Source organism: Melampsora larici-populina (assembly GCF_000204055.1).
Source record: "Melampsora larici-populina 98AG31 unplaced genomic scaffold MELLAscaffold_38, whole genome shotgun sequence".
Taxonomy (NCBI): Eukaryota; Fungi; Basidiomycota; class Pucciniomycetes; order Pucciniales; family Melampsoraceae; genus Melampsora; species Melampsora laricis-populina.
In genome coordinates, this window is record NW_006768802.1 from 520733 (window position 1) to 538461 (window position 17729).

Consider the following 17729-nt stretch of genomic DNA (forward strand, 5'->3'; position numbering starts at 1 on the left):
GAAACCACTCCATTTTCTGGAGCTGATACCAGGAGGCTGAATCCAGATAGCAGGTTGAGTCATTTACAGGATGCAAAGTACAAGTCCAACTCCATATTCCTGGAAACAAGCTGAGATCTGGGCAAAAAAAGGAATTTCTGGTGCAATGCCTTGTTCCCCACCCAGAAATCCCACACTCATTTCCATCCCTTCAAACTGTGTATGTCATATCAATATTTAAACTCAGATACCATCAATTCCTTGTATTTAATTGATTTTTTGTTTTTGATTGTTTTCATCTGTTTTTTTCTGAAACTGATCTTATTCTTACTGTTCTCAATTGTGGTTTAGCTTTTGATTGTTTTGTAATTTTTCCTTAGACTGATCTTGTTACCTTGCAAACTCTGTTTTGTTTTGCTTTTGCTTGTTTTGTTTGTTTGATTGTTTTGTTTTGTTTTTACTTGACACTGATCTTGCCTGTCCTTTGACAAGCATTGTGCAATATTTTTTTACAATTAAACTCACCTCTCATTTATTGAGTGTTTTCTTTTCTTTCTTTGCAATCGCACAGTGATATCTTTTATTGAGTACTTTCAATAATGGAGTCAATTTTAGTGAGAAAGTTTGCAGAGATAATTCCACAAGCCATACAAAAGAGAGAGAAAACAATCAGATTTCCCGCTGGACAAACTGACTGCAACATTCCAAGAGAGAGCAAGGAAAATATCAAGCTTAGTTGATGTTTGGTCTTCAAGTAGTCACAATAGCTTGATGCCTCGGGGGTTAAACAAGCTGTGAGGATGTGTTTCATTCCTTTATATTTGAGGAAGCTATGTAGTTGAGTTTTTTTTTTCAAAAAATTCATTATACTCAAAGATACCCATATCATTTCCCACATTTTCTGGCTCACCAAAGATTCAAGGTTTCAGACGTGGCCGGGGTCCAGAATCCAAGTTATGAAATCTGGACTTCTGGGCATCTACCTGAGCATGTGCCTGGACTTGTACTTTGTATCCTGTAATTGTCAAAAAGAATTTGTACAGATCTGGGATATGAGAAATCAATAGATGTGCCCCCATCAATTCCTAGTTGATGCAGCAAGCCAAAAAAGAGCGCGCAAGTATCATTCAACTAGGTTTCAGATAGGGCACACATACCCATTGATTTTGAAAAAATGACAGGCCCAGGCGCGCCCAAGCCAGGCATGGACAAAGGCATCAAAAATGTGCCGCACCCGCCACATAAGCTGAGTAAGCCCTTGGTTTTTTTGTTGAAAAGTTTGAAAAGACATTCCTTCAAATTGTAGAGTGTAACACCTTCAATTCAAACCATGATATCAAATGCTGGTTTGCCTAAGTGATTGCAGTATGTATGTGGAGTACTGTTATGTTTATCAGTGTTAGAAAGTGAATTAGGGATATAGGCCCAAGACTTGAGTTTGGCTGGGCTTGGTTTGTGATCAATGCAGTTTGGATCAGGTTGAAGTGTATGTTTCAAAGAGCAGGCATTTCCAGAAACCATCTTGAATGTCGAAAGGGCTAGCTAATAGTAATACTGATAGGTACAATACAAGTTATTGGCAAGTATTTTTCCAATAATGACATCGAAAGTTTTTCAAATGAATCTGAACCAAACGTAAGGGTCTTTCAAAATCACTTCTTCTGTTCACATGCCGTCACCGACACGTCGAGGAGTCTCAAAAGAAAATGAAGCTGCATCAGATTCAAAGCTGAAGGGTTCTTCACTTGTAGTTGATGCATCTGATTTTTTAACATCATTAGATTGATCAGGTTTTTTAATTTTAAGACTGAATCGAAATTTCTTTTTTGACTTTTTGGGATCTGATTCTTTCTTTTCTGTTGTTACAAACTCATTTCTATAGCTTTCTCCTACTTCATCTTTACTTAGATCTATCATTATAGAAATTTTTGATTAACACTTATATCTTGTTTCGTCAATGTGAAGAGAACTGAATTTACCTTGTGGATTTTTTAGTTTTGGTAACTTTTTAGAATCCAAGCCAAATAGTTGCCAACCTCCAATTCCTTTGAGTGGATCACTTCCATGGCGGACAACTAAATAAATCAGAAACCAGTCAGTTTATGATGAATGCTGATTATACAGAATATCAAAATGAAAAGTTCATTCCTTTGAAGATAGACAAAGAATCGAGTCAATAGATAATTTACATTTTGGTTTTGATTGAGGTTTTCCAAATCTTCTATCATTACCATCTGATGAACTTTTCGAATCTTTTTGTAATGAAACTTGATCAATTCTTTTACTTGATGTCTCAGTTGCTTCACGTCCTTTGAGAAATTGACTTTGATCTGTTTCTCCTAACATATCCTTGATATCGTTTCCATTTCCACATAAGAAATTGATTGATTTTCTAAAACTTCTACGAATTTTAATACGATTTTTGGATATCAACGTTGATGCATAAGCATTAAATGAAGTCAACTTTTGTTGATTGAGCGCAGAATGATGTCGATATTGTTTGAAACTTATCAACATTAGAACCGAAGCCAAGATAGTGAATCTCAAGATTAAAAGATAAGATAGATTTACTTGAAAGGATCTCATTTTGATTAGAGTAAAATTGTATATTTATCAAACCGATCTACTTGAAAGAATCAAAGGAAACAGAACAGATGACCTTTTCAATGGAAGATGTACGACATGTTCGAATATTGAATATAAACTGAAAGCTCAACCACATCTCCACAATTCCCTCAAACTTGATTCTGTCACTGATCATCATCACCTCAAAAAAGGGGGGAAAGATCTCAAGAAGTGAATCTCCAGATCCCAAACTTGACATTTCGTTAAACTTAACTCGTGGTCGCGTCGGAAGAGGGGCTTAGTTAATCTTAACATTTCCTCATTCCATCACCCTGAAACATATTGAGGAAACAAATCAGATATCGTCCGGAGAACAAGCCGTCACAAAGTAACTGATCGAAGCTTCTCGACTGCTCATTCAATCTTCTGTTACATTTTGAGTTGAAAATAGGAGATAAATTCTGTGGAATTTGAAACAAAGAGAATTCAAGTTTATCAAAGCCCCTCAACGAGTGCGTTTGCCGAAGTTTTGTAGCAAGAGATTTGGAGAACGATGTAAAATCAATCATGCGAAACAAAGCTGAGCCGCAGCGTGATGTAAATTTACAATATATCTTCACTATTCCACTGGAGCAACCGGGTTTTTTGAAACTGGGTCAGGCTTGAGAGCCACTACTGATCAACAAATGACTTATTTTCAATCTCCACTGTAAAACTAAAAGTGCCATACGATAAATCTTGGGGTCACTTTGATTTAATCGCTCTCGAAACTTACCGCCAGTTTGTACCACCCATTCAGCTTAACTAAGCCTCTCTGCGAACGCGGCCGAGAGCGGACGTGGCCGCGTGCGAAGAGGTACTTAGCTGTTAAGCTTTACCACCCATGGTGTGGTATGAATTAACTGATCCACATCCTGCATATATCCAAGAATGACTAAATCAGTGGTGGACGTGGTATATTATCCAAAGCATATCAGAAACCCACAGGTAAGAGCGCGTGCACTGCCTGGCAGATTTTTTTTGTAAGATATCGAAGAGACTCCTGCAAACACTTGAACTCCTTTCCCCGACGGAGGTAGAACCACATGGACACGCCCCTATAACTCTGGCAGTGGCTCTTCATCTGAAATGATATCTCTGATCCTTCAGTCTTCTCCCTTAAGATGACCTCAGATTCAGGGACGAAAATAAAAGATCCAGGAAATCACATGAGCCCGGAAATCCTGGACGGGTTTCAAAGAGCTTGAAAACCATAACCTAGAAGAATCATATGATAATCAACTGAAAGATTTTCTTCTTTACATCAAAAAGAATCTCTTCATTTCGATTCTAATAAAAAATCATCAAAACTAAACGTCGGAAATCTAAAAAAACCTGAAACCCTTTTCATTTTTTTTTTCAAAACATATCATACATAAAATCTATTTTTCTGTTCATCATACAATCCAATTGTTTATTTAATATTTTGTATCTTGAAAATCATTTTACATTTCAAGAAAGTAAAATTTGATCATCACAAAAATATCAAGTTTATTTATGATGTATTTCAAGAAATATACAACTTGTTTTTAAAAAGAATCCCCGAGAATTCGATTCAATTCAAATCAAATCTTTCTATTTGATCAAACCCAATTTTTTTCTCATCATTCTCATAACCAAGTATATAATAAAAATTTCAAAACCCCCACAAATCTAAACTCAACCCAAACAAAAGTATCAAATTCCAATCAATCAATCAATCATCAACAAATCAATCATTCCATCATCACTAAAACACCTAAACAAAATATTTATTCGGATTCAAAATCCCAACCGGATCCAACAAGTTTTTCAAAGATTTCATTAAATCCAAATGAACCGAATCTTTAGAATACTTAATGTAAGGTGATTTCATTAAACCTAATCCATGTTCGGCTGAGATCGATCCATTTTCATTCGAGATCCATTCATAAATCCATGGTTCAATTAATCTTTCAACTTGAGGATTCCATTCTTTGGTCACTATATTTAAATGTAAATTACCTATCCAAAAAAAAACCCAAACCCCAAAAGAAATTCAGTTATTTGTTTTTTGAAGTAAAAAGATTTCCAAACCTACCATCTCCAAGATGACCATACCCAACCACAGCCTTAACGATCGCTTCATCTCCCATTCCATTTCCCATCAATCCATTCTCATCAAACCTTTTACGAGTTTTCAAAACTAATTCATACATCTTACCAATAGGTAAACTCACATCATACTTATAAGTCTTACCAAACTTACCAATCGATTCTGGAATCTGTTCTCTTAATGACCAAATCGATTGAAATTGAGTTTGATCTTGTGCTAAGACTCCATTCTTAATGATCTCATCTTCAATTAAACTTTCAAGTAGTTCATTTAATTTCTAAAACCCCCCACCAAGATATCAAAATCAATACTTGAATCAGTTCAAGGTTTTTTCAAATCCAAGAAAAATAGGTTTCAAAGACTTCAAAAAGCTTTCAAGTTCACTAACCTGATCATCATGATCTTCATTACTCCCACTCGTTTCAATCAAAACATAAAACCCATTCTTTTTCCCATCCACTTCACCTCCTTCAAACGGATCCTTTTGCTTAGTATGATCCATGACCAACTCAAAACAATCTTGATCAAAGAACTCAAAAGCCGAAAGAATTTCACCCAACGATTCTCTCGTCTTATTATAAACTTTTTGAATAGTTTGGTAATCTGATACAGATAATAAAGCTACTTTCATACTACTTGATCTTTTAGGTGTTAAGATACATACGCCTGTAATGATCCCTAAAGTTCCTTCTGATCCGATAAACAATTGTTTTAAATCATAACCTAAATAGGATCGTGTATCAGTACCTCTAGAAACGATCGAAGTTGTCTGCTTTCTACCTCACTCACTTACCTGTATTATCTTTCCTTAACCCAGTCTTCATCCCACTACTCAGTACAGTACCATTCTCATCTGGCAAAACGACTTCTAGTCCCAACACAGACCCATGTAGAGATCCGTATCGAAGTAACCTTAATCCACCAGCATTAGTCGCCACATTTCCACCGATTTGACATCTGATTTTATCAAACCGCAAAAAAAATTGAATGAAATCTTTCAAGAATGTGTTGAATTCTAAAGATTTGAGAATATACATACGATCCTTTGGCTCCTAAATCTAGTGGCACAATATACCCTTTTTCTTTTACAAACTCATCAAGTGATTGAAGAATACAACCTGCATCTGCCGTCAAGATACCTAAAAGACTTATTCACCCGATTCGAAAAAAGCAAAAAAAGAAAAAAAGAGATATTTTTGGGATAAGAGTGAGTTAAGAAAGATTTGATAGTCATAAGTGGGAAGGGGGAAAATAACGAAATGACGAACCACTTGTTGAATCAAATGATCTGATATTTGATAAACCATTTAAAGATAAGATCACTTCATCAAAAACAGGTACCGATCCACCTACTAAACCTGTATTACCACCTTGAGGACAAATAGCCAAACGTTCCTACCGAAGACCCAAGACCAAAAGCCAAATACCAAAAACCAAACAGCGAGATGGGGTTAGAACTCTTGAAACAAGAAAATCAAAAAGATCATTGCATTTGAAAGTAAAAAAAACCGATTTATCTTACCTTTACACAATATCCTACTATTTTACTAACTTCTTCAGTTGATTTAGGTTTTAATACTACTTTAGATTGTCCTTTATACTTTCCCATCCAATCATGATTAAACACATCCAGATCAGATTGATGAATTCGATCCGGATCATCTAAACCGAAAAAAAAAAGAAAAGAAAGATTAATCAAAATTAAGAATCTAAGAAACCAAAGAAAAAATCAAAATTCGGATTGGATTTGAGATCAACTTACTTTCTAATGAACTTAAAACACTTCCAGGTCTATTCAAGATTTTTCTAAACTGATTAATATCATCTAAAGTGATTGATTTATAAGGACCTCTTTTGGGTTCATAAGATTTGGCCAAAGGTTTAGATCCACAAGTGAAATAACGAGTATTGACAATCGATTTGAAATGTAAATTGAGATGATTAGATTGTGGTAAGAGACCTGAAAGTTATGATGATCCGATCAGATTTCTTGGTTTTGTTTTCTAAAGCGTGGTTTAAAGACTTACACGGTCTTGGATTTGTTGATGAGCTTATTAGTTTGATTGGGTGATGAGTAGATTGATTTGATTTGAAGATGGTTGTTCTGATTGAATGTGATGAATTTGAAAGTTGATAAAGCTTTGATCGTAAGTTGTTGTTGATTTGAATGTTCTTCATTTTTCAAGTGTTGAAATGAGTTGGATGATGGATGAAATCGAATTCCAATCGAAATCTACCCTGAGATGAAGCCCAGACTCGAGTGGTGTACAAATCGCAAACTTCTAATCGAGGCAGAATGTAGTTTACCACCAGCCCCACCAGCCCCCGCACTACATCTCATAAGACGCTCACTCTCAGAATCAAACTTTATCAAATCAAAGTCTACAATCAAAGTGTAAGAGTTTCAGTACCAGATGAAATGACCAATCCCTTTCATCCATCCTGTGATCAACGACCCAACCCAACTCCTCTAATCTCAAACAAAAAAAAACATAAGTTGACATCCTTTCTTATCAAAATCTTGATCATAGAATAAGTGAAATCTCCCAATATACTTTCCCATTCAAAATAAATCATTTCATGAATACAAGTATACAAACACAACAATCTCAAATCATACCACAATCATACAGTCAAAAACAAAACTCATCATCATAATCTTTTCCAACCGATTCATGAACTAAACAAACAAACTTCTCATGAGTGAGACTGCGTGATCAAGATCCATTTATTATACAAAGAAAATCAAAAAAAGAAAAAGTGCTTGAAGAATTAAAAACCTTTGTCTCGTTTAAAGATTCATCAGGTGATTTTCATGGATGAAACTTAACCCATAATCCTCCTCTAACACTTAAAGTCACCAAAGGCATTTCTTGAAAATCCGCTCGATTACTTGATTTACCTACCAATTCAACTCTAGAGAACTTATTAATCAATCTAATCAAGGTAATCGAAACTTCTGTATAAGCTAAAAATGGAAACCAAAATTCATCATACAAAAAAAGACGAGTCAACTTCTTTGATGACCACTTTTTCAGAAAAAGATTGTTTTTGTCTTCTGGATGAAACATTTGGGAGACACTTACCAAATTGTTGACCAAGACAAATTCTTGGTCCTGCACTAAAAGGTTGAAAACTAAAAGGATCTTTACTTTGTAAAACTTGTCTACCATCTAACCAACGCTCCGGTACGAATTCTTCTGCATCCTATACAACCAACATTTTTCAAAACCCATAAGACTCAATATAAGTTTATTGAAAAGTTTGAACTTGATGAATGCTTTATATTCTTTTTCTTGAGCTTACTTTTCCCCATACTTCTGGATCTCGTTGGAATTCTCGGATAAGATATCGACAATCGGTACTACAGATTCAAAGATTGAATAGAAGATTTCAATTCTAGTCAAGGTATTCAAAGATGATGATTGAGACTAACCCAGCTGGAACGAAAATACCAGATGGTAAGACATCATCTTCAAATGCATGACGTGTATTAGCCCAAACCGGAGGGTGAAGTCTTCAAAAAAAAGAGCATCAAAACTAATCAAGAATGCCTATGCAAGAGTAAAAGTGATTCAAGAGACAAACCTACCTAAGAGTTTCATTAATGACAGCTCTAAGTAATTTCAATTCACGAAGTTGATCGATAGAAATCAAATGAGATTGAGAAAGTTGACTAGATTCGATTCGAAGTTGATTCCAAAGAGAAGGATGAGCCGATAATTCATAAAGACAACTCGTCAATAAAGAAGAAGTCGTATCTCTTGCTGCAAGTAATAAGTTTAAAAGCTCATGACGTAAAAGGTCATGAGAACAATCGGATTGTCGTAAATGATCTAATAAGTTTTCGGGTTCTTGGATGTCTTTGCCATTGGGATTTGCTTTGGCTGAATTCTCGATGAGGATATCAACGGCCTTTAAGACTCTTTGGATAGATTGATTAGGTGGGGTGAATCTTTGAATCAATCTTCTTATGAATGCTAGTTTGATCCCAAGTTTTCAAAAAAGGATGAGACATCACATCAGTGAATTGTTGCAAAGTTTAGATGATTCGTTGAGATAGGTTATCAAGTCACTCACAAGGCATAAAGACATGTTTTAAACAATGGGTTTGAGCATCAGCAAAATCTTTGGAAAAAGCTGCGGCATCGATTGTACCTTCATGAATAGGTCTATCGAGTAAGAGATCATTGAGCATGTCTAAACAATGACCAAAGAGATGTTGAGAACCAATAGTGAGAGTTAGACGAGAAAAGACTAAAAAACCAACAAAACAAACCAAGAGAATGATTAGTGATCAGTGGTCAAGAGGACTGAAGAGTGAAGAGATGGTACTTACGATCTTGAACATCAACAGGATGATCAGACATATTCTGAAGTTCGATCCACGTAATCAATCTAGCAACATGTTCTTCACAAGCATTAACATCCGAAACCCTTTGTTTCGAAAAATGAGGTTTACTTAATGATCTATGCCAAGACCAAAGAGATCTTTGATCAGAGGAAAAGACACCTTCACCTAACAAAGGATTAAAAGCTTCCATAAAATGATTCGATTTACCCCAATTTTGAAAATTGTTAGATAAAATATATTTAACATCTAAATGAGAATAAGTTTGAATGAATTCAAGTGATGAAAATAGTTTAAATCTAATCACTTTGATGGGTTGGGTTTTGGTAAAGGAGTGATGATGGTCTAATGAATCTGATGGATTACCATTTTTGATTGAATGAAGTCTATGTTTTAAGAAAGATAAACCGAATGGTAAAGAAGATGTAACTAAAGGTGCTAGTTTACTATTCAATGATTTGGCTTTCTTTTGATTTTGATATTCTTTATATTTGGATTTAATTTCAATGATTAAATAAATTGATAGAATTAAGATTATGGATTGGTTAAGAAGACTATTCATCATCTTTAACGATAAGAATTGGTTAATAGACATCATCATCATCATCATCATCGATTCATATTAAGATCATCAATTCGAATGGTCACTTTATTTATCAAGAATTCATGGTTGGATGAGGTTTCTGATTACATAATCAAACTTATCATTCGATATCTTTAAGTTCACATCCGTCAATCATGATTTCACAATTTGATGCACATACATAGACCTCAAAGATCATTCTTCACAGCATACGATGACGTCATTCCAGGTGATTGCTCCGATCTTCATTGTGTATATGCTGTGATATGTACATACAAACATACTTATCTACATATAAGATCACAATTCTTTTCAAAAGAAAAAAGAGCAAAATGCCAAGAAAGGTGTTCTTGGACAGAGTTACTAACACGAACGTGACAATTCGGTGGTGCCCGGGTCACTGTGGGGTAAAGGGGAATGACACCGTTGACAAGATAGCTAACAGGTTGGCAAAAAAGGACTTGCCAAGTACTTTTACGTCTACTCCATCTCTCGCAGGTTTTATCACTGCCATCAAGGCCTGGTCCAAACTAGACGATAACAATTTCAGCCCCCAAGACATCAAACGCTTGGGACACAGACCATTGCCAAAGAAGCATCTCAAAGCTTTGAGCCAACTTCACAAACACAAATGCGCCACCATCACACAGCTGAGATCAAATCATATCTATCTCAATTCCTATCTATTTAAACATCAGCAACGTTTCGACCCCTTGTGCGAATGCCAAGAGGGTATTGAAACAATTGATCATTATCTCTTCATATGCCACAGATACGTAAAACAACGCGCAAAGCTCACAAACGCTATTCACGAACTCCAACTAAATGAAACATCGGACATCCTCAATGACCCAAGGGTTTTTGAACACGTCGCCAAATTCTGTAACTCAACCTGGAGGCTCAAAGATCGCTGGATATGGGCAAACATTACTGACGAGGCCATTCCTCAAAACATTCCAAATCCTTCCATCTAAAACTCATAACACCATCCTTTAGCGCCACCACATGTACCCAAATCCACTACTTCTCAGGGGTTGAGACTGGTGAGAGTACGAAAAGACTCAGATTACAAGCTATCAACTCTCAGGTGATAGCACATACCAAGGAAGGGTCTACCCTCTTGGAGAACTCTTTGTAACCACTACTAATAAACATATACAAAAGTATCATCTACTACTGGTGGTGTGGGGGTATGCCCCGAAGGGGCAGGCTACCGGTGACAGACGTCTATCACCGGGATATGCCCGACCCTCCGGGGTGATAACAAAGAGCCCCAAAGGAGGGCTTCTCTTTCCCCTAACTCATGGGGGTTATAGCCGTGAGCCTAGAGAAGCCCCACTCCTGTAGCCACCGTGAGCAAACTATGTATGCTTGGAAATTAAAGTTTCATTTGGTGATCTACTCAATACACCTACATGTGCTCAGACTCAACTATAGTTCAAAGGCTGATCTTCTGCCTCTTACCGGTCAGCTTGTTGCCTTGTTGATACTCAACCGGGATCACCGTAGCCTTAACGTCACGCTCAGCATTCTCTCAGAGAATTAGCAAGACCTCAACTATCTATACTTTCAGCAACCGATATTTCATTTCCACTGCAGGTCTTGTAGTAATCTTTTGGTTTTCACTAATTCTTTATCTGAGAACTTCCGTAGGTAAATGATATATGCATCAGAAGCCCAACGACCGCACCTTTTCACCTCTTCTCGGTCTGCTCCCAAGTTCCAGCGCAGCGATGCTCCGCCTATGCAGAATGAGTGCCCATGGAGCATTTGCTTCGACTTTGAACGCCTCGAGTTCCAGATAGACCGTAAGTGTTTGATAGTCTCCTGTTTACCTAGCCTTCTCCGCTTGCCTCCAGCTAACACCGAGAAGATCTCTTCGCTTGGTTTCCTCGGACGGAAAGCCAGCCACTCCTCTAGAATCGAGACCGGGTCTAGGAGCGAATCCTGACGATGAAGAACTATGTGTTGGACTTCCCCGGGGCCTGCCGTCTTTGCGTTGTAGATGCGTATCGTAACCCTCGACCAATCTTCATTCCACTCGACATCATCCCAGCATGGGAGTTTCTTCTTTACGTCATCCAAAATCAGTTCTCCCAACCTCGCTGTCCCCCAGAATGCCACTAGTGCCACCACTAGTCTAGCTAAACCAAGTTCTCCCTGGTCCGGCAGGCTCTCGAACAGCACTACCAGGTCCGAGATTAACACTGGAGGTCTTTTCTTCTCTATCAATTGAAACTTTGCTTCTGTCATCCTCGATGCTTTCAGTAAAGCCTTTACTCCTTCATTTACACAATGTGGATAATCTTCATTGTGAAAGAGATGCCATGCCTTTATGCCGGCTATATAGGCTTTCATCGTTGAGTATTTCACCGACTCGTCATCTTTTGCTTTCCTTTCACTCTTTTTCGATCCCCAGACTACGAATTCCCTTATGAGTTTAGACGATATCGGTAAAAGCTGACTTTTCGTGATCCCTTTTAGTAGAGCGAATCTGTGGAGCTTCACCACGCCCGAGTTATAGCTCTTCAAAGTCCCGTCGCCCCACGCCCCTCTCAAGTAGTGCTGTTGTACCTCATCCGAATCCGACATATCCACACCTAGGGCGTTCTTCTTGAAGGTTCCGAAAGGTCTCGTTGCCTTTTTCAACAATTGCACGTCTGACATCCTCTACCAAGCCGCTCTTCTCTCGCCTGGATTGTCGCCCCAACTTTAAACCGTCAGTAACAGGACTAGTGTCAAGCAGAGATCCTCTTAACTCTTACCTGTCCGCTAATTCGATTTCTTGTCTTCTGGGAAGCCGGTTTTAGGAGGGAACACTTGTTTGAGTACAAAGCGCAGGTCGATAGGTACTTCTACCCTCACTTCGTTGAACCAGAGCAACTTCCCCAGCCAGCCCCTTGAGAGTGCGTCCGCGTCGTTACCTTTTGACGCAACACGTTTCGCTTCAATATTGCAAGCTAAACTCGTGAGTAATCTTTGAATGTTCTTCCACTCCTCGTTCACCCACTCATCTCTTGATTTGCGCTTTTTAACGGTGGCTTGGGATGTAGTATTATCCGTCCAGACATTAAACTTTTTCCCTATAGGACCAAACAACTTATCAGTCTCACGTCTTCTACCAGTCACTTTTCTGGGAGTACTCACCTGCCACATGTCTCAAGGTGCTTAAAACGACTAGTCCTAGCCTTATCGCGACCGATTCAGCCCAGGCAATCGAACGCTTGCCGACCGTCAAGTTCAGCGTCTGCCAACCTTTTTCAAACTCGAAACATGCCCATTGATCGCCTATCAGGACGCCGATCCCGAACGACGACGACGCATCCCTCACCCAAGCAATTTCCGTCGCTTTCGGCAAAGGAATCAGGGCTCGTGAAACAAATGAGTGTAGGCACCTTCTCCACTCCTTGAGATCTACCTTAACGTACTCTGGCACATGTCTCAGTGCTGCTTTATTAACCCATTCCTTTAACCACTTGTAGAACGAGCGCATGTAAGCCTTCATATGAGGGACAATATACACCGTATGAACTAACTTCCCTAGTAGACTCTCTATTGTGTGAAATGCCCAGGGGGATGTTGAGTTGAGTAAGTCCTCTATTAACTGCTTCCTCTCTCTCAGCTTGTCCTCCGGAAGCCTGACAGTGTGATCTTTCGCGTTCCAGATAAACCCTACGTATCTTTGTTCCGTCGCGAATTCATGGTTTTTCGCTGGATTCGTCTCTACACCCAAGCTATTGCTTAGTGTCGTTATGTCTGCCAATGATGCTGTGTCGCCTGGTCTCCGAAAAATTAAGTTGTCATCAACCCACCGGAAGATCTTCCGTATGTTCAAGATTCGTTCTATTAAAAGCTTCCAGACATGTGCCGGGGCCCCAAACACCCCGCAGCTTGCTACTCCACCAAACCCCACAGCTAAGTCGACCCACACTCTTCCGTAGAAGTCCAGAATGCATAAAAACCTCCGCTGACTAGGATGTACTGGCAGTTGACGGTACACCTTCCTCCAGTCGAAGATGGCAATTTCCCATTCTCCAGGGTTTTCTTGGAAGAAAATTGCCACTTTATCAAAGTCGTCCCAATACGTTCCATAATTCAACTTATTCACGAATGAATTCACTGAGGGTACGTGGTCGTCCTTCTTTGGGAAGGAAAGGTCATTCACCATCCTGATAGATCCATCGCCATTTACAGCGCTCCCCATCGGATTTGTTCTGAAGAAACCGAGCCTCCTAAACACCTCCTCGTGGGTAAACGGGCCAGCCATTCTACCTGCCAACCGTTCTTTCTCGATAGTCGCCTCTATCTGGCTCCTCGCTAACAATGCCGACCTATGGTTCTCCGGAGTATACCAGGACAGATTTCCAATGTGATGTTGCGGTATCCCCAGGCAAAATCCTTGTTTAAACCCATTCGTGATATACGGGATGTCTTTCTCCAGACCAGCTTCCAACATCAGCTCAGCCCACTCCTCGATGACCATCTTACACGTAACTGGGCCTGGCCAAACATTCTGCACTGGGACCGCGAAGATCTTCCTTTCCCAGAATGGGATCGGATCTTTCTTGTTATTCGTCACTTGTTCTTCATCATGATTGTCCGACTCAGAGCTATCTGACTCTTCTCTCACCAGCTCGTCTAAACGTTGTTTCACCGCTCTCAAAGTGTCCTCTCTTGAGTGAAGAAGTACACCACTCTCCGCGGGTCTATTGGCAGGCCTACTACTCTCGTCTAATAAATAGTAACAGATGGGAACCAATTTTTGTTCAGAATTTCATATTTTTCCTACTTAGACGCTGCGAGTTACAAGCTTCTGCGTACCACAACACATACGATCATCCACATACAAAGCGCAACACACAACAATTCACCCAAGCAGTCCAAGGCATTGACAGGCATAAAACAGAAGGGAAATGATGACCGACCCCGATCGGAAGAACATACGACAACACACTTCTTGTCAGTCTCACTTCTAGAACTCTAAGCGCCTAGGAATTTAGCTCACGCATTCTGTGCCTCTGTCGGTTGCGCTTTCTGCGCGCTGGTCACTTGGTTTTGTTTCGCACCTTTATGCTGGTAGTACGGTTTCGCCGTATAGTTTTGCGGGGTCTGAATCGACGGCTGTCCAGAGTCTCCTGTATCAACACACAAGTCAGCTTTCAACGATCTTCTTTACGACCACTCTCAAGCGATTATCAAACACTAACCGGTTTGGTTCTCGTGGGCGGACTTGTTGCCTCTGTTGTACTGAAAGTTACCCTGGTAGGTATTTCTCTTCTGATAGGACTTCCTAACCCCACCGCCACGCTTCCCTCTATTAGGGTTTGTGTTAACTTCCGCTGTTCTTTCTACAGCCGAAACGACAGAAACTCCAGCTGGTTGTCTCCCAGTCGAAAAGTCGAAGCCAAATTTCGGACCTCCAGGAGCATATGGGTTGTCTACGTATTGTAGGTCGCCTGCTCTATCCGCTGCAAATCTTGCCTTCTCAACTACCCTTGCTTGGACACCATTCGGGATCTTCACTATGTCTTTCAGGACCGTTTTCCCCTTTACTTTGGACTTCACTAACTTTTGTCGCCTGAAAATCACCGTCCGCACCTTCAAGTGGTATCTCAAGCCAATCATCCAGCAGTTGTACGACTTCTTCAGATCCGAAACAATTTTCTTATGTTTCACAACGTAATCCGCATAAGTATCTAGGCCATAAATCTCCCTTGCGTATCTCTCCTCGAGGTCGCACATCTCAATGAAATCTCCATAGGTCAGTTGTTTCTCTAGTAATTTCAAAGAGGTCTTGGAGACATTCAACTTGCTTTTCGCTTTCTGGTCTTTCAGCTCTAAGTCTTCATCGTGATAAGATTCTAACAGAGCTATGTTGAATAGAGTTACCGGTACATAAGCTTGTAGTTTCCAAAAACCTTTATCCCACTTATCCGGTAAGTCTGGTAAGTCTGCCAAGTCAAATTCCGTGAAATCATAGCCAAGTTCAGCTTTTTCAACCTCTGAGGAATTGTCTGAGCTATCCTCGTCTGATGAGGAGTTACTTGAGGAAGAGTCAGAAGAATCAGAAGGTTCTGAGTCTACCTGTTTCTTCTTCTTCGATGAAGATTTCCTCTTCCTCTTTTTCTTCTTCGGCTTCGAGTCATCCGATTCATCTGAAGAAGACGGATCCTCTTCCTTCTTCTTTTTCGACTTCTGTCCTTCAGACTCGTCAGAGGACGAAGATGGTGCCTCGACTCGCTCAGCTCGCTTCTTCCCTTTTCGCTTCTTTGCGCTCTTTTTCACCTGGGTTACGATTTCCGGAGCCGACTTCACCTCAACAGGAGGATTTCCGCCTGACCGAGCACCAATCGATTGAGGTTCTTGGCCGTTAAAAGTAACGACCCGGAGATCGACGCTAGTAGTTGACTAGAGTCCATCAACCTCGAACTCATGGGCTTCTGTTGTGCAAGGTCCTGAGTTGCACTCTTCTGACTTTCTTGGGCCTGAAGATTCGGCTGACTATTGGCCGATTCTTTAGGATCCGGAGGTATATAACCATCGTAATCCATCGCCACTAGCGATCCATACGAATCATTGAAGTCCGCAACTAGTCTCCTGGCCTCAGCTCCGTTGTTGGTGTCTAACGCATGTGTCAAGGCTTCCAAGAGCGCTCTGCTACGAGAATCTGCACCTTTTGACTCCCGAAATGCTATTGGGCGGACGGAAACAAAAACAAACAAGAGGAACAATCACGTAAGCACCTGAATCCTCTCTCCTCAAATCTAATCCTAGATCGCTCCGTGAGAGTCTAGCGCCTACGGCAGCTTCTTTAACCTTCTAGGTAAGATTTTGACATGGTGTATTCGTAGGTCTACAGAACTCTACCACCTCCAGGATGTTCCATGGGCGCACATGGCAGCACCAATCACGAACTCTCCCTCCTGACCAGTGAGTCTTACGGCGCTCTCGCAGCCTGCATCCTGTCACCTCATCTTTTTTAAAGGGCGCCTACGGCAGCTCCTGATCCTCTAGATCTCCCACAATGCGAGATATTACGCAGAAAGGAAAGAAATATTCAAAGAAATTTCGCTACACACCATCAATAGGTACACCTTTGTAAACCTTAGACTTCTTCAACTCTTCCTGTTGACGTCAACACCTGAAGCAATCCGCTGCAAAAAGCGGCAGCGGGGCGCTGGCGGGGCGGGTCGCCCCGCTATCGCTCAGGGATTTTTTTGTAGCGGCTCAAAGCGTCCCGCCATCGCTCAACCCCTAACATTGAGGTTGTAGCGGGTTGTTAAATTGGCGGGGCGATTTACATTTACGCCCCGCAGCCCTTACTCAGAGCGGCATGTAGCGGATTTTGCAAGTATTGACAGCCAACACTCTCATAGAGCTCTCATATCGAGATTGGACACCTGCGAACCAACATGGATACATCAGACAAAAACAAGTACAGCAAATACCCTTCCTACCTCTGCAACGTACCATAACCTCCATTTTTCAACAAGCCAAGTCCTTGACAAAAAACAATTATCAATGCCCCAGCACTTTTTGATGACCTAAATCATATCTGGTAAGTTCTTTTCAACCCTTGATCTTCTCTTCAGAGGCCAAACTAACCCAATCCACCCCAATCCTTTCCTGAAATCCCTCCGGTCATCGCATCATACCTTTCAGAGTAACATATGAAGCATTCAAAATCAAGTGATCAATTAAAGTCGAAAAATCGATCAATCTCATCATCATTGGTTCACTCCAACAAACCAATCTACTGAATACCAACCTCTTACTCACAGAAATGCAAATCAAGAAATGTCATCAAAATCAAACAATCAATTTCAAGAAATATCATTCCCAATCTTGAAGACTTCAAGTTCTCAATAAGCAGGTCACTTGGAGGAAACCTTGTTTGACCATTTTTTTGTAGCATCTTAGTTTAGCTTCTCAAGAAGTTCTTCTGGAAAAGCACATCAATAAATCTGATTCTTGATCTTAAAGAGTTCAAATCATCAATAAACACCTCACTTGTAGACAGCTTGCTTGTTCAAACAATTTGTGTACCATCTTACTTTAGCAAAGAAATACCAATACTGAACTAATTTGAGCCAATTTTTGGACTTAGTAAAGACAAACAAGTTTCTATAAGCAATGAT

At 40.0% G+C, this 17729-nt stretch overlaps 4 protein-coding genes across 4 annotated transcripts; all 4 read right to left on the reverse strand.

The window, feature by feature from the left end:
* Positions 1-1644: 1644 nt before the first annotated feature.
* MELLADRAFT_109695 (uncharacterized protein) lies at positions 1645-2325 on the reverse strand (the record flags this gene model as incomplete). Its single annotated transcript, XM_007413747.1, has 3 exons — positions 1645-1889; positions 1959-2054; positions 2169-2325. 3 exons carry the CDS (start codon positions 2323-2325, stop codon positions 1645-1647), a joined length of 498 nt encoding a protein of 165 aa, XP_007413809.1.
* Positions 2326-4114: 1789 nt separating this feature from the next.
* MELLADRAFT_49675 (uncharacterized protein) lies at positions 4115-6902 on the reverse strand (the record flags this gene model as incomplete). Its single annotated transcript, XM_007413746.1, has 9 exons — positions 4115-4566; positions 4643-4934; positions 5046-5380; positions 5451-5614; positions 5697-5796; positions 5926-6052; positions 6180-6319; positions 6420-6617; positions 6685-6902. The coding sequence occupies 9 exons, from the start codon at positions 6833-6835 to the stop codon at positions 4322-4324; spliced, it is 1752 nt and encodes a 583-aa protein (XP_007413808.1).
* A 308-nt stretch (positions 6903-7210) lies between these two features.
* Positions 7211-9671, reverse strand: MELLADRAFT_117454 (uncharacterized protein; the record flags this gene model as incomplete). Its single annotated transcript, XM_007413745.1, has 7 exons — positions 7211-7625; positions 7744-7864; positions 7964-8021; positions 8094-8174; positions 8250-8637; positions 8738-8914; positions 8997-9671. 7 exons carry the CDS (start codon positions 9619-9621, stop codon positions 7471-7473), a joined length of 1605 nt encoding a protein of 534 aa, XP_007413807.1.
* A 6231-nt stretch (positions 9672-15902) lies between these two features.
* Positions 15903-16429, reverse strand: MELLADRAFT_65949 (uncharacterized protein; the record flags this gene model as incomplete). The annotated part of the gene is made up of 2 exons (XM_007413744.1): positions 15903-16282; positions 16408-16429. The coding sequence occupies 2 exons, from the start codon at positions 16427-16429 to the stop codon at positions 15903-15905; spliced, it is 402 nt and encodes a 133-aa protein (XP_007413806.1).
* Positions 16430-17729: the final 1300 nt, after the last annotated feature.